The sequence below is a fragment of the Nerophis lumbriciformis genome, linkage group LG02 (genome assembly GCF_033978685.3).
Source record: "Nerophis lumbriciformis linkage group LG02, RoL_Nlum_v2.1, whole genome shotgun sequence".
Lineage (NCBI taxonomy): Eukaryota > Metazoa > Chordata > Actinopteri > Syngnathiformes > Syngnathidae > Nerophis > Nerophis lumbriciformis.
Window position 1 is genome coordinate 40,971,083 of NC_084549.2, and position 17,206 is coordinate 40,988,288.

Here is a 17,206-nt window from a genome sequence, read left to right on the forward strand (position 1 = left end):
ACAAAAAATTATCTATTTTGGTCAACTTTTTGACTGCAGTGAATTATTTTCAATTACTGGTTTACAAGTCAACGACATTGCCAAAATTGTTGTATAAATGGACATTTAATTCTTACATCACTAAATAAAGTGTGAATAACGATGTTGTGGTTGATTTGAATCAATAAGATCAATGCTGTCTTGAAGTTCTTTGATCTATGTGGTGTATTATTTTTGGTCTACTGACTAACGAAACATTCAAATTATTTTACGCTGTATTAATTTCACTGTGTGTATATAACTTAAGCTAGACGGTGGGGTTCTTGTTATATTTTTTGCTTTGAAAAATGTTACTGTGTCACACTGCAGCATTTGTGACGTCATGACATTATGTCTGAATGAGAGTCAGATTGTGTTCACAGTAGAGTTCGCATTTTATGTAATGTGAACGACTACCGGTACATAAAAAGATCAGATTTAAAAAAAAAATGGAATTGGACATCCTACTCTGCAGTGTGAATATAGCCGAAAAATGTTACGGTGAGAAAGTTGCAAACAGCACCTTTAAGTAAATGTAAGAAAGTAAATGTACTGCGTTACAAGGGTGCTGACTTATAACATTAGCAACTAACACTAACTACTTTAACACCAAATGTCAAGGTAACTGTTAAAGTAGCATTTTACTGATTTGACAGTGATTAACTTTTGACAAGTGTGCCAATGTTAAGAAATTTTATGAGAGACGGATCTACGTTCAATTTCTCCTTTTTTAAAAAAGAAAAAGTAAAATATAAGTTAGGAGTGATTACAAAGTGTATTGCATTATGTACATTGGCACCCCAACTTTAGAAATACCCCAACTTATAGTACCGGTAAGTGTATTTTGTGATACAAGCTGCCTCTAAACTTTTTGTTATTAAGTTGCGAGCATAAATTTGAGATATGAGTTTTTGAGTTATGAGCACGGTCGTGAAACCAATTGAGCTCGTAACTTGAGGTACCCCTGCTATACAGTGATTAACTTTTTAATAATGTTAATTAAAACTGCCAGTAAAGTTAAAAGGTTTTATGATGGCAATGGACTCTAGAAACGATCAAATCATATTGGTTTTCTTTTGAAAAAAATATTTTGAAAGCAAAACAATTTGGAGGTCGACCAACATCAGAGAACAAATTGTGTTCCACTGTATGTTCGATTTACACTATACAATGGTACCTCGATTTTTGTTTGTGAGCTGTTACAAAAGTTCCAATGAAAACTGAAGCAAATTTATTTTCAATAAGAAATAATGTGAATCTAATTAATTTGTTCCAGACACCCAAAACACCATTTTATAGATAACTATAATTTCACATGCAGTAAATGTGAAATACATATATTATTAAAGATTCTAGTTGGCAAAGATGGCGATATGCGCAGAGGGAGGAGGGAAGAGTTGAAGGCCTTGTTCACACGGCAGGTCAATTCCGATTTATCTTTCCATATGAAACCTGTATCTGATTTTTTTCATGTTGATGTGAACAGTGCAATTCCAGATTTTTCAAATTCTACTCAGGCCTCTTTTGTATATGGAAATAAAACAGAGATGTATCGCTCATCCGAATAATAAGTCATCAAAAAGCGACAGGCATTATTTCATAATTATTCGCCAATATAGACTGTTGCAAAATAAATAGTTGACAGCAGAGGTCAAAGCAAATGCCCCACAAACTGCACGAGCCAGAATGCTTGCCCTCTTTCTTCTTAATCTTCTACGTGCAATATTTTGGTTCATAAAATTCTTGAAATTGCCACAAATGCGCCAGGACTGAGACCTACTCAAATTGGAGCCATGTTTACTTCTGTCAACACTGCAGCGTGTGTGACGTCATGACATCATGTCTGCATGCCAGTCAGACTGTGTTCACCTTAGACATCGCGTGTTTATGTAATATGAATGACTACATAAAAATATAATTTTCCACCAAAAAATAAGAATTTTACATCCTACTCCACATTGTGAACGTAGCCGAAATTAATAGTTTCACACCTTCTTCATCAAAGTGATGACATTACATCCTTCTTTGGCCCCAGGGTGTCTTATTTTGCAGTCATTGTCAGTTAACAAAAAAGCACAAAGACTGAGTGGCCAACATGTCGGATTTTTTGCTTGAGCACTCGATTCCACGGAGTTATACAGGATAAGCGGTATTAATGATAACCACGGTAAAACCCCCGACGGTTAGTATTACCGTTTTAAATTGAAATTATTAAAAAAATGTGATTGATAACTGCACTTTGATAGACTTAGACTGAATGGTGACAGCTTGCTGGCTTTAATGCTAACATAAAAACGAGTGACATTGAGGTTTTCTCCATTAGGAGACGACACACCTCATTCGAAATTTATATAAACACATTGCTGTCTGCAACTAAGCTATTTAATTGTGCACATTGAACTTGCAAGACGTGCTCTCTGAGCAGTGCACAAAGGGATCGTTCTATATACTAGAATACGAAACGGGGTGTATACAGTGTGTTAAAGGGCCGCTCAAAAGCGTAGAACGCCACATCTGCCAGAAATAACAGGTTTTGTTACGCAATTATCGCGCATGTATCCTGTCTGACCCTTGGTCCATTCTACAGAGTGGGAAAATGTAGTTGCGTTCCGTTCCTGTTAAGCCACGAGCGGCGTTAAATAGCTAGCAGAAATGGAAAATCAAAAAGGTACATTATGGAAAACCCAGGTCCAAAGCCATGGCAAATCGTTCCCCCGACAACTCAAAACAATATTACGCAACGATCGCCGTGAGCCGTCATCACTGCAGCAAATGCCTGCTGGCACACTTGCACTCAGAAGGGTGGAGCTTCACTTCCGTGTTTGGATTACAGTTTACTGCATTGATAACATGAAATGTAGATTCTTACTGTAACTGGTTTTGTAAAATGCAATAAAAGCTCAGCAAAAAGGAAAACCGCTAGGCAGAAAGTTTAGAGTCACTACTTTAACAAAGACTTTCACGTCGTCAAAACATGTCAAGAAACCTCTTCTTAAACCAATCACACACTTGCAGCTTCACAGTAGAAGCGATATGCGTCACATTTGGTCTAGCTCCACTAACAAAATGAAAACATTTCTTACATAACGATCATGGATAGTCAGACGTTTTGTAATGTAATCTGTGATATAAATAAATACGAGTACATCAGTTGAGGAATATGAGGGATTCTGGCAGGCTGAACTATTGTGTATATTCTTTGACAACATGTTCTGGTAGATAGTCCTCAATTAAAGAATGTTTAGCAGACTGAATTTTACACTTAATTAATAAATAGAGAAGGTAAATACATGCAGTGATATGAATACCATTAACTTGTAAACCAAGTAATGTACAGAATATCAGAAGCATTTATTCAGGTAAAAACAATATCACAGATTACATTCCCAAACATCTTTGACAATCAAAGCATGATCGTAACAGTCCACATTTTGTGTTGTTAACACGTGAAACTGGTATTTAAACATGGAAGTGTAGCTCTTTTTCTCTAAATGCAAGTGTTCTTACAGCAGGAATACAGAATACAAATTCTGTATTCTGTAGGAATACAGATTCTGTCCATCCATCCATCCATCCATCCATTTTTTACCGCTTGTCCCTTTCGGGGTCGCGGTGGGCGCTGGAGCCTATCTCAGCTTGGGCGGATGGCGGGGTACACCCTGGACAAGTTGCCTCCTCATCACAGGGCCAACACAGATCAACAACTTTCACATATTCCTACAAAATACAAAATCTCGCAAGACACCAACACACTGCAGGTCATTTTCTTATTGTTTATGTCCATCTTGTGTTGAGCTGTTTAAAAAAAACTAACATTTAATTAAAACTAAATGTCCAGTCATGGTCTGAAAAACTTAAAAATGATCCATCCAGGGTACACTTAATAATGATGAACAAAATATATGTCATTAATTGTGATTCATTTTGAGTTCACTTTGAACAAAATGTGATTCATCGCATTAATATTTTAAATAACTTGAAGGCCCGAAAAAAACCCAAAAAACATTCAAAATAGTGGGTTTTCTAACAGTGTGACAATTTTTTTTTGTTATTTACACAAATAACTTGATCAAAAATGTTTTGTGTGTGGATAAGGACTTTTTGAGCACATTCAACAATATTGCGATAATGTTAACGTGATCAAGATAAGCATGATATGAAATGTTCATATCGTTACATTCCCAATGCAGGCAAATGATCTAGATTGTTACGCGTAATGTAATTGTGCGTAATTGTAATTATTACGCATGATAACTAAGTCGAAATATGAAAACGGGGGGAAAATGTTGGCAACATTTTTCATCAAAAACCGAATGATACAAAAAGTGGGGCATACAAAAAATAAGGGTACCGCTCCGGCTGGGCGATAAAACGATAAGTATATATATCGCAATACACACATAATCGCTAAAAATTGCGTTCGGAAAAACATTACGATAATTTTTTCGTCTTTATTAGAAGAAATCGGATGTTGCTAAGCAAGGTTGGTTGCCTTAACAAAAGAACTCGCTCTCTGATAATCGAGCAACCCAGAAAGTGATCACTGATCAGTGGGAGTGACATGCCAACAGCCAATCTGGTAACAGTATCAACTATTAGGTTTGGTTGCGCCATCTTGTTGTCTCGCAGTGGATTATTTGCATGGAGCTAGAAGAGACACTAAAAATGAGTGCCGCGATAGGGATGGATACTAAATCCAGTATTTTTTTGGCACGGACCAAAACCAGCCAGTCGTACCGGGCACCGTTTCACATAAATCCAACAGTGCCATATCATAGTTCCTGAGTTGTGCGTGACGTCACGCTTGTTTGCCGACTCAGCCGGCTATTTGCACTACAGCACTTGGCAATCTCTCCAGCAGCACTGACAGTGGGCTCAGCCAAACTAATTTTAGATAATGTTGCAATTTTCAATGCCAACAAGGAAATTGACCCAAAAACGCTCCAACAAAAAATAAGTAAGACTCCACTTTTCCAAAAAATGTGCTAGCTTGATGCTAATATACCGTATTTTTCGAATTGTAAGTCGCTCCGGAGTATACGTCGCACCGGCCGAAAATGCATAATAAAGAAGGTAAAAACACATATATAAGTCGCATTTTTGGGGGAAATGTATTTGATAAAATCCAACACCAAGAATAGACATTTGAAAGGCAATTTAAAATAAATAAAGAATAGTGAACAACAGGCTGAATAAGTGTACGTTATATGACGCATAAATAACCAACTGAGAATGTGCCTGGTATGTTAACGTAACATACTATGGTAAGAGTCATTCAAATAACAATAACATATAGAACATGCTATACGTTTACCAAACAATCTGTCACTCCTGATCGCTAAATCTGATGAAATCTTCTTCCTCGTTGTCGCTCCTGGTATGCGCTGCTAGCATCCTTTCTTTCTGCTGCTCGATCGATGTTTTCTGCTGCATATTTCACTACGTCCAGTTTGTAATCTGCAGTATATGATTTCCTTTTCGGTACCATTTTTGTTCAGCCCTTCTCAATTTTTTTTTAAATGATAAATTTTAATAGCTACGGCAGTAGCATATAGCAGTTAGCATCCCATGACCCACAATGCACTTCTGCCATGACCTTCCCCCGCCAAATTCTTATTGGTTGACGTGTGTTTGACGATTGCTGACATTTGCTTCGTCTCTTCCGTGAATTAGATGAATAATATTATTTGATATTTTACAGTAATGTGTTAATAATTTCACACATAAGTCGCTCCGGAGTATATGTCGCCCCCACGGCCAAACTATGAAAAAAACTGCGATTTATAATCCGAAAAATACGCTACATTGGGTTTGCTGCTAGCATTAGCGATTTCAATACCTCAAAATTTGTTCATGAAAACTACAACTAAGATGAACGTTACAATCAAGCTGCTGGTAGTACAATACTTGCAGTATTAACACTTTTTCGGGCACAATAAAAAACACAAACTATTCATCACAGCTATTTAACGTCTTGGACTTGCAACTTAATACTTGCAAATGAAAATAATAAAACAACATATAACAACTGGACCGACGTTATCATATTTAGCTCATTTTTAAAAGTTGCAATAAAAATATTACATTTTATTACCATAAAACTAATATATTTTAAACACACACAAAAGTACCAAAAATTGGTATTGTTGAGTAACCGGTATTGAAATTGGTATCGTTATGGTTGAAATGTGAACCATCCCTATGCTGCATAGAGCGAAGAATTGTCGATAAAACAGGAAATGTCCCCTCATCTTTATGGCAGTTTTTTATTTTTTAATGTGGTCTATAAACTATGCAAGGCGCTTGTCTGTACCAACACCGGTAATACCACCATCTTTGCCGCGCTTGCTCTTGAGCACAGCCATAACTTCCTGGCACAAAACCTTCTGAAAATAGTTGTCGGGTTTCTCTGATTGCATTTTCACACTTTGCACTATTTTGTTACACTTCATTTAGCATTTCTTGCATATTTTCGCACCTTAAGTTTAAGAGGATATTGATAAGTGTTAAATGTGAATTCAGAATATTGTTTACATTGACTGACTTAGTGTTTTTCATGGTTGCATTGACATTTCCTTATGCCTTGATAGCAGAGGAGATTATAATCAGAGAAAGGTTGCATTTTAAATAAAAATGTTTTTTAATTTTACAGATTTTTCTCCTGGTCCTTGTTTTCGATAGGTCATTAAAAATACCAACAATTATCGATATCAACCGATATAAAACACATATTGTGATATAGTTTCCCGCCAAATTGCCCAGCCCAAGGTACCACTGTACTGTACTTATAATTGTTGCTGACAAAGATGTCAGCTCATGTAGCCAACACAGAAAGTCCTTTTTAAAATGGCAATAATCACTGCCTAAAAATAAATGCTTAAATTTGTTTTTAAATAATCCCCTATGTCCTTAATTAATTCACTAATTTTTAGAGGTAATAATGGATCATTTACGACATGTATTCTGCTTTGGGCAACAGAGTCCAGCATTCCACCTATATTTTCACAGCATCCCGCAAAAGACTCAACATAGTATTTTCCAAATAAATGATTTCCCAAAGTTTAACATTATGGTTATAAAAACAGTCAAAGATTAAAATGGTCTTGCGTGGAAAGTTGAAGTGACCACACATAATGTAACAACTAACCTATGTGTCGCCATGGGAAAGTAGTGACGTAATCTCTGGGCTCATGTGTCCAACAGCCTTGGCTGCCTCCAGGATGGCTCTGCGGTACATCCCTTTCTTTTTACGATTGAAACGGGACCTGAAGAGCTCTCTGAAGGGTGAAAGTTTGGCAACAGAAAGTTGGGATGTTGTAGGAGAACCAAACCATGCCACCTTTGCCTGGGGCCACTGGGCCTCCGAAGTGGCAGTCTCCTCCTTGCGGGTGCCGCTGATACTGAGGACACGTGCAGGCCACCAGGGGAAGCCATGGATTTTTCCCCACACAATGTCCCCCACCGCCACAGCGTGACCCTCTTCTGTCACACACTTTGTCATGCTGCGGGTGTGTAGCCGCACTGTGAGTGGGGGAACAGTCTTGCAATCGTCCCGTGATGGTAGTGAAGATGAGGTTACAGATAGATCCTCGCCAGGTGCCAAATCACACAGCTCTGGTGACGTGCCATCAGAACTGAAAGACTTGGATTCATCCAAGCTGTCACTGCTGCAAACTGACAGACTGGAGGAATCTGCTTTTCGCTTACGGAAATTGATGAGAAGGGTAAGGTCATTGTGGCCGTGTTCCGCCTCCTCTCCAGAACTCGCTGACCACAACTCCAGAGAGTTCTTGCCTTCCCCAGAGTCTTCAGAGTGGGCGAGGCAGGGTGCTGTTGCCCTTGGACTTCGTCTCCTGGGATCTCCTACAAGTTCTGCCTCATATTCGACCAGGCTCTCATTGCGCTGCCTCGGTGGGTGTTTCAAGCGGATCTTTGGAGATGGCAAATCCTGACAAACGGTGGTGAAAGGTCTCGTCAGTTTGAGTTTGGGAATGGATACAGTAAGACCAGACCGCCTAGCATCTAAAATGTGTCTTTGCTCCTTGGTAGGATTAGATGGAATCTTGCCATTTGCAGTTAAGCCATTCTGCACTAGTTGCTTGGGACAGAATGGTTTTACTGAACCATGGACTCGCGAGGGGATCTTCATGACCTCTCCCTTGCCCTGTGGAGTGCTGTATGAAATCTTTATGACTGGACTGTGGGGGATAACGTCACTTCCAGAGAACTTCTCCCCTTCAGATTCCCCCTTTTTGTCTTTCCTGAGGCGTTTGCTGTCAATGCTGGTGCCGTTTTCCCGTCTCTTACTGTCCTTGGTTGCCACTACATCGTCTTTTTTTGAGAGCTTATTATTAGGTATATCTTTGTCGTCTCCATCGTCATCGCTCTGTAGTGTGTTCTCTTTTCTCGAGGTCTTGGTATTGTTTATGCCATCTTTGCTGTCCTCATCGCTATTCAAGGTATTTTTGCACTTTTCACAAAGTACCTGCCGTGGCCGCAGACGGATGGTACTGATGGCCATGCGTCCCTGCTCTCGTGTCCGCCTCTTCCTCCTTTTAATTGGTCGTGGAGGGGGCTGTGGTACCCATTGACTGTAGCTGTGGCGCACCCATAAAGGTTGGGGGAAGGGGGCTCCTTCAAAATAAGGAGGGTATGGCATTTGCCCAGCTGGCACCGGTGTTGGAACTGGACAAAGTGGTGGCGCAGCACCGTTTTCTGGGAGAGTATTTTCATCCTTTGGTCTGTGTGATGACTGGCTGGGAGATATAAAATCTGGCTCGTCACCCTGCACTTCTGGGATTTCACAAGTTGTCTTGGATATCGGGAAGTCCACTGGTTTTGTTGTGAAATCTGGTAAACAGAAAAGTCCAGTCCTAAAAGAATATAGAGAGGGGGGAAAGATCAACAACTTAATCAAGCATCTCAGTTCACTCATCCAGTATTATTTCTAGAGTAATGTAAATGGCAAATTGTCATGAATAGTTTGCCTTTTTAATGTTGTCCAAGGGCAAACAATAGAGGGCAGACTTTCAGTTTTTTTAATGTGTGGTATGTTTATTGAAAAGACAGGTCTAAAACACGTGTCAAACAGAACAAGTCAAAGAAACAACTTTAACAACTATCAAAAGATACAAAGCAAATACCTTCTCACTAAAACCAAGAAAATAAAGCGTGTGCTTTTTGGCAGCATGTCTAAATGGTTTAAACAAAATGGCCTCCACATCAAACCCCTTCCCCTGTATTGGGCTTCCAATACTACCCATAATGCCCGACTGTCACACACAGGTTGGCTTACAGACCAAACCTAACATTCCAAAACCTACAAAACAGTTTGATTAAATTAAAGCTGTACGGTATACCAATATATATTAGAAAGAGGTATGTATTTGTGATAATACCGCCATAAATATATATGTATTCCTTAATTTTTTGACACAGAAGTCTCTCTGCACGTTCTGTCTGCGCTGTGTGCTGTCCCGCCTCCTCCAAGCACAGAGTGTGGCGGGGTAGGAGCCACTGCTCACTTGACATAAACTCCAGTACGAGGAGTGTGAGGCATACCTGTCAACCTTCCCTTTTTTTGCCGGGAAATCACATATTTTGTCCTCCTTTCACGGAATCTTGCCGTTCCCGTTTTTCATTTTGCTCTTAATAAATAAATAATCCTCAGCACTATTGTTGCCAGCAATCGGGTCTGTTTGACTCAAGCCTCGGCATCACTGGGGTAAGACGCGTTCATGACAGCAGCGTGGGAGTTGCTATCGACGTGATTCTATCAAATCAACCCCACGAGAGCGATGGATGCACTTGAAAACGATGGAGAAGACATTTCTGCCAAAATATAAACTTTGTGAATATAGATATGTTCCTAGTTGCAACTGTATGAAAAAAACGATTTTAAAAAGCTGCCAGAAATAATTAATTTGTTATATGACCTTCCTGGCCTGTCACAATTAATTTGCTCAAGAAACACTGCCACAACAAATGTACACACACAATCTGAAAGGGTGTTTAATTGCAGTGGCAATATTGTGAGCTGCCACACAGCATCCTGCAGTTGGCAGCTTGGTGTTCCTGGCTTAAATTTTTAAAAGGAACAAATGGTCTTCTAAAAATGCTGAGTTGAAAAAACACCATTGTTAATGATATATTTTTTTCAAGTTGTTGCTGATGTTTAAAATGTCCTCTTAAACCAAAGACTTATATACATATTATACCAATATTTTGGTACCGGCACCAAAATATTGGTCCCCTTTATGTAAATAAAGGGGACCACAAAATATGGCATTATTAGCTTTATTTGAACACAAAATCTTACGGTACATTAAACATTAGTTTCTTATTGCAATCGAAGAACAATTTTGGCCTTAAATAAATTACTGAACATACTAGACAACTTGTCTTTTAGTAGTAAGTAAGCTAACAAAGGCTCCTAATTTGTCTGCTGACGTAAACACTAAAATATTGTGTCATTTCACATTCTATTATTTTGTCAAAATTATGAGGGACAAGCTGTACAAATGGATTATTAATCTACTTGTTCATTTACTGTTAATATCTGATTATTTTCCATTTCAACATGTTCTATCTACACTTATATTAAAATGTAATAATCAATTATTCTTCTGTTGTTTGATACTTTACATTAGTTTTGGATGATACCACAAATTTAGGTATAGATCCAATACCAAGTAGTTCCAGGATCATACAATGGTCATATTCAAAGTCATCATGTGTCCAGAGACGTACTTCCTGAGTTAATAAACATAATATGATTTTTTTTTTAAAGAAAAAAGATGTTGTGACGATGAAAAATATCGTTGTAATCATTGCAGTATCGACTGGATACGCTTTTGTACTTGATATCATTACAGTGGATGTCAGGTGTAGATCCACCCATGGCATTTGTTTACATTAAGAAACGGCGTCAGTGGTGACGCCGGTGAGCTACGGTGTGTAGTGAAACATATTTAGCTATTCCTCGTCCTGCAGGGATGATACTTGTAAGAAACTTACTTTATTTGTTGCCATGGAGGAGAGGATTAGTGACTTAGAAATAGCAGTCACTGTTCTCAGTGAGCATTGACGGCTGCTGTCAGTCAGCTGGTACTGCTCCGCCGACAGCGACATGCAAGCATGAATACTAGCTACATGGACATGAATGCTGTCAAAGTTTACTGATTCAATGTTGTCAACAAAAGCAGCACAGTTAAGCCTTTCCTAAACGGACAGCCATCGCATGCAGGACATCTAACATCTGTGGAGACCAAGTCATTCATATCACCACAGCTGATCTGTCGTACAATGCCTTTAGGAGGCACAATTACAGCCAGCATAAACCAACTGTACTACACAAACAAGAGCATAACGATGCAACTACAGACTAAATGTGAATTTATTTTTGCTTTCTGGAGAACGTTGGACATCTATAAGTAATCACAACGAACTGGGGTCGCATTGTACCAAAAAAAGAGATCAGCAAAAAGGTAAACAAGCTTGTTTGTTTCAAAAACTGTTTAAACTAAAGAAGAGTAAATGGTGCACTATGTTAAGTTGTTTGAGTGTGTTTACTACATTATTGATTAGTAACTGTACCTTGTTTGCAAGATTATTGCAAACTGCAAAGACTTTCAAAATGTGCACTTATTTTTTTATTATATAACAATGGATGTCCAGCAACTTTTTGCATCTTAATGCTAAGAAAACAGAAATGCTGATTATCGGTCCTGCCAGACACCGGCACCATTTTAATAATACCACCTTAACATTTGACAACCAAACAATTACACAAAGCGACTCTGTAAAAATTTTTACTAAAACAGCCTTCTTTCATCTATGTAATATCGCAAGAATGTGTCCTATTTTGTCCACCACCGATGCCGAGATCATTATTCATGCGTTCGTTACATCTCGTCTCGATTACTGTAACGTTTTATTTTCGGGTCTCCCTATGTCTAGCATTAAAAGATTACAGTTGGTATAAAATGCGGCTGCTTGACTTTTGACAAGAACAACAAAGTTTGATCATATTACGCCTATACTGGCTCACCTGCACTGGCTTCCTGTGCACTTAAGATGGGACTTTAAGGTTTTACTACTTACGTATAAAATACTAAACTGTCTTGCTCCATCCTATCTTGCTGTTTGTATTGTACCATATGTCCCGGCAAGAAATCTGTGTTCGAAGAACTCCGGCTTATTAGTGATTCCCAGAGCCCAAAAAAAGTCTGCAGGCTATAGAGCATTTTCTACTGGGCTCCAGTACTCTGGAATGCCCTCCCGGTAACAGTTAAGAGATTCTACCTCAGTAGAAGCATTTAAGTCCCATCTTAAAACTTGTTTGTACACTCTAGCCTTCAAATAGACCCCCTTTTGGACCAGTTGATCTGCTGTCTCTCTTTTGTGCTCTGCCCCCCTCTGGAGACGTTATCAGGTGACCACGGATCAACCTCTACGGATGAGTCGCTAGCTGTTCACAGTCGGGACCCAGGATGGACCACTCATCTGTGCATCAGTTGGTCACGTCTCTGCGCTGCTGACTTGTCTCTATTCAAGATGACCCACTGCTGGTCTCCCAATGCACTGGACTTTCACATGAAGTTGGGACCCGGGGTGACCACTCCTTATGCATCAGTCCATGACGTCTCTGCGCCACCACGTGTCTACATGCAGGTGGATCCCCTGCTGGCCCCACTATGGGCTGGACTCTCACATTATTAACTGTATCCACTCGGCATCCATTGCACCGGTCACCCAGGGGGGGTCCCCACATCTGCGGTCCATTCCAAGGTTTCTCGTTTTTCCCATTGGGTTGAGTTTTTCTTGCCTTGATGTGGGATCTGAGTCGAGGATGTCTTTGTGGCGTGTGCAGCCCTTTGAGACATTTGTGATTAAGGGATGTATAAGTAAACTTTGATTTATTGATTGATATAAACTTTCCTTGCTTTGGCATATATATAGTGTTTTGGTTTATAATGAATCAGAATCAGAAAAGTTTAGCTTATTACTATTATGGAAACAGTGTTAGGGATGGACTGCATTTTGCATGTAGTTGAAAACACTTATTGTGCAAACGGTACATTTTTCAACATAATCTATCAGATATCATTTTAATACCAAAAAATCAAGTACTAACTAGGCATAAATCCTCCTGCAAAAAGCAGATCAGCAAAAATGCAAACTTCCATCCATCCATTTTCTACTGCTTGTCCCTTTTGTATGCAATAGAATCTATTCCTATACTTTATCACAAAAAGATTTCTCAAGTGATTAAGGATTATACATCGGTCGCCTTCCCAGACATTTCAAACTATTGTGCTCCAGACGCCATTCTACACGACTAAGCAGATGGGAACTTGTAAATGAATGGAGGTCTACAGCTTATTTGTGTGTGGCTGGGTCAAGGAAATTGGTATCAAGACCGGATAATATGCATTATTTTTGCTCGGGTAAGGTTGCATTTCATGATTTAACTTTGCGTCCACTGCAATGTTTGTTGCTGTTGCACACATTATTTACGAGTAGGGTGTTAATGTTAATGTTTTATGTTTGTGTGGTTTGGATTTTATATCAGTGCCTGAAAGGTGATTGGCAAATACAGTTTAGAAAAACTGTATTGTACAAAAAGCAATACAAATATACAGGATGAAGGTTGGCTCTACCTGGGCTAGTTTAATGCTAACATATAATGGACCACCTCATTGACAGGCTAACAAAAATTAGCAGATCAAACTTTCACATCCATCCATTTTCTATACCACTTACCCTCATTAGGGTCGCAGGGGGTAAGCTGGAGCCTATCCCAGCTGATTTCGGGCGAGAGGCTGGGTACACCCTAGACTGGTTGCCAGCCAATGGCAGGGCACATACATACATAGACAAACAATCATTCATACTCCCATTCATGCATAAGGAAAATTTAGAGTCTCTAAAGAACCTAACATGGATATTTTTGGAATGTGGGAGGAAGCTGGAGTACCTGGAGAAAACCCACACATACACAGGGAGAACAAACTCCACACCACAGAGATGTAAAAACTCAGAATTGAAGACTCACACAGTGTTGATTAGAGATTACGGTCGATAGTAATGTCAAAATTAGGGTAGTTTTTGCAGGTTTGAACAAAAAAAATGCATTAATTAACTTGAAATACCTTCTTTTCATGACTTTCTTTTGCATAGAGCCAACTCCATTCCAGGGTTGATCAGGTGTGCGACCAGCTGTAGCATTTTATGTTGACAGATGACTCAGATGCACTTTTTTCAAAATAAAGCAGAAACATTTTTATGATATTTGAAAAGTTTTGCAAACTAATCATGGCCATTAGTGCGTATATTGGCTATATAATATATAACCATACATACAATATGCTGTATAAGTTAAATTTGTTATCACGTTAAAAAAAAAACACATTTTTAAAGGTGTAGCTGCTTTTATTTTGCTGGGGCGAGGCGCCACGTTCAATTACATGTAGGGGAAACTGAGTATTTTAGTATTGGTATTTTTTTATTTTTGTATTTTCTTTCAATCATGTTTGCTTATTTCATCAATAATGTGTTGCAGCTTGTTGCTTTCGATTGTGTAAGTCTTGAGTGGATTACAAAAAATGTCTGTCATAGGCCATATTTAAATGATCACATATTGTTTATCATTTTATATTATTATATATTAATTATTGGCTATTCTTGAGAAAAAAAACACAGACTGAAATGTCCTCAATTATTGGTGTTGTTCAATCATCGAGCCAAACATGTTTTTAACTAATAATTTACAGATATTGCCAGATCAATATCTGTAATGACAAACAGTGATAGCGGGTCATCAACTGTCATGTGGGAATTTCAACATTTCCTTGTCGCCTTACGACACTAATCTTGTAATTTCACTATTTTACTTAACTTTTTTGTGTACTCCTATTGCTTCTTCAAACCAAAAATTAGTAACAGTGGGTAAACTCAGATGTTTACTACTTGTTTCATTTGACTGGCCAACCCAGCTGCACTCCTTGTCACCTGCATGTTGAAAATTCTTGACATGTGGGAGTTGGGAGCTTGTGAGCAAGCCTGCAGATGTAAGACGTAGTCCCGTGTTTGCCACAGGACAGCGATCTCTTTGTGGTGGGGGACATTTTCGATTCCTAAATGCATTATGATTCAGATATCTGCGATTTTGAATTAATTCTTAAACGGCTACAGTTCAATTATTTCAATCCGTTAAAATAAGTTGTGTATAATTAGTCAAGATAATTATTGTGATTACCGTAAGTAATTAGTCATATCTAGCGTAATATGTTTTTTAATCATAATAATCTATAATTTTCAATCGCCAACATTACAATTTCTTAATGCCAGCTACCTTGTTCCATATTGTGTTTGACTTATTGAGGGTGTAAAAAAGGGATGTAAGAATATGAAAATTTCATATCAGTTATTGTGACCATAAGTATTATTGCAGTAATGTTGAATGTGCTCATTAATTACTTATACACACACTGAAATATTGTTACCAAGTTTTATTTAATAAATAAAACAGACATTTTCTTCGCAGGCGAAACATTAAATGTTATTTTTAAGAGGCGTATTTTTTATCCATCCTTCTATCCATTTTCTACCGCTTGTCCCTTTTTGAGGTGGTGGGCGGTCGCTGGAGCCTATCTCAGCTGCATTCGGGCGGAAGGCAAGACAAGTCGCCACCTCATCACAGGGCCAACACAGATAGACAGATAACATTCACACTCACATTTTTCATTTATATTTCAATGTCAAATATGTTTATCTTCTGCCATTTTAATTTGTAAAGGTTTTAGTTATTTTTTTTAATAATAAAAAAAACAGTTGTTGGGATTGCTTCACTTTCAGTTTGTGACATCACGAGAGTTCACTTCCCGTTGTTTATTTCTATTTCTTCAAGTATATAGATCGACAACTTTGTACGAAGAGAGTACAGCATGTAGGTTCAGTGTGCACAGTTGAATAGCTTATTTGCTCAGACAGCAATGTGTTGATACAAGTTTAGATAGGGGTATGTAGTTTATCAATTGGGAAAGACGATGTCTCCTGTATTCATGTTAGCATTTAATCTAGCTAGTAAGATAGCGCTGGCTTGCTTCTCCAGTAAATGAGCGGTGTCCACAGTCAATAAGTTTATCAAAGTGTGGTTATCAATCACGGTTTTACGATAATTTCAATTTGTAATACTAACCATCTAGAGTTTTACTGCAGTTTATTATCATACCGTTTATAGTTACATCCCTAGTGTACTGTAAAAACAAGGGTCAGTCACACCCTGAAATGGACATTGATTGGCTGTCAATGTGTTTGGGCTTGTTTATAGTATAACGCGATCGGTTACCATTGCTGGTACACGTGACCTACAAGCGCTTCTGGGTTGCACATGGTGGTAGGTTTGGGCCGATACATTTTGCTGGACGATAGATTGTCCCAACGATTATTGCCGATAAACAATATTATTGTCAGCCTTCTTTTGAGACTAAATTGTGTACTAACTTATTCATAACTTATAACAATAATACTGCTTGAAGTAACCCTTTTAAAAGCAATAAACCTTTATTTCTCATTATTTGTTACCATTGTAATTGAACGGTCATGAATTTTAATCATCAAAATAAGTAGAGACTTTCAATCACCGCAAAAATTGCACTTCAATAAATATTGAGCAACTTGCAACTAAGAAACTTTTTTTGGTTTTTTTCAAATAATCATTTACTTATAATTTAATGGCAGCAACACATTGCAAAAAAATTGGCACAGGGGCATTTTTACCACTGTGTTACATGGTCTTTCCTTTTAACAACACTCAGTTAACTTTTGGGAACTGAGGAGACCAATTTTTGAAGCTTTTCAGGTGGAATTATTTCCCATTTTTGCTTGATGTACAGCTTAAGTTGTTCAACAGTCCAGGGTCTCCGTGGTCATATTTTACGTTTCATAATGCGCCACACATTTTCAATGGGAGACAGGTCTGGACTACAGGCAGGCCAGTCTAGTACCCGCACTCTTTTACTACGAAGCCACGCTGTTGTAACACGTGCAGAATGTGGCTTGGCATTGTCTTGCTGAAATAAGCAGGGGCGTCCATGAAAAAGACGTTGATTGGATGGCAACATACAGTATGTTGCTCCAAAACCTGTATGTACCTTTCAGCATTAATGGTGCCTTCACAGATGTG

At 38.5% G+C, this 17,206-nt stretch overlaps 1 protein-coding gene across 2 annotated transcripts in view; it reads right to left on the reverse strand.

Annotated features, from left to right (window-relative positions):
- The window catches only part of pwwp2b (PWWP domain containing 2B), a 30,461-nt gene that overhangs the window by 7,617 nt on the left and 5,638 nt on the right, over positions 1-17,206 (reverse strand). For both annotated transcript variants that reach the window (XR_009815451.1, XM_061962738.1), the window contains exon 2: positions 7,166-8,891. Coding sequence is in view for 1 of the 2 variants with exons in the window: in XM_061962738.1 (XP_061818722.1) it covers positions 7,166-8,891 (1,726 nt within the window). In the remaining variant the exon portion in view is untranslated. The remainder of the gene's footprint in view (positions 1-7,165; positions 8,892-17,206) is intronic.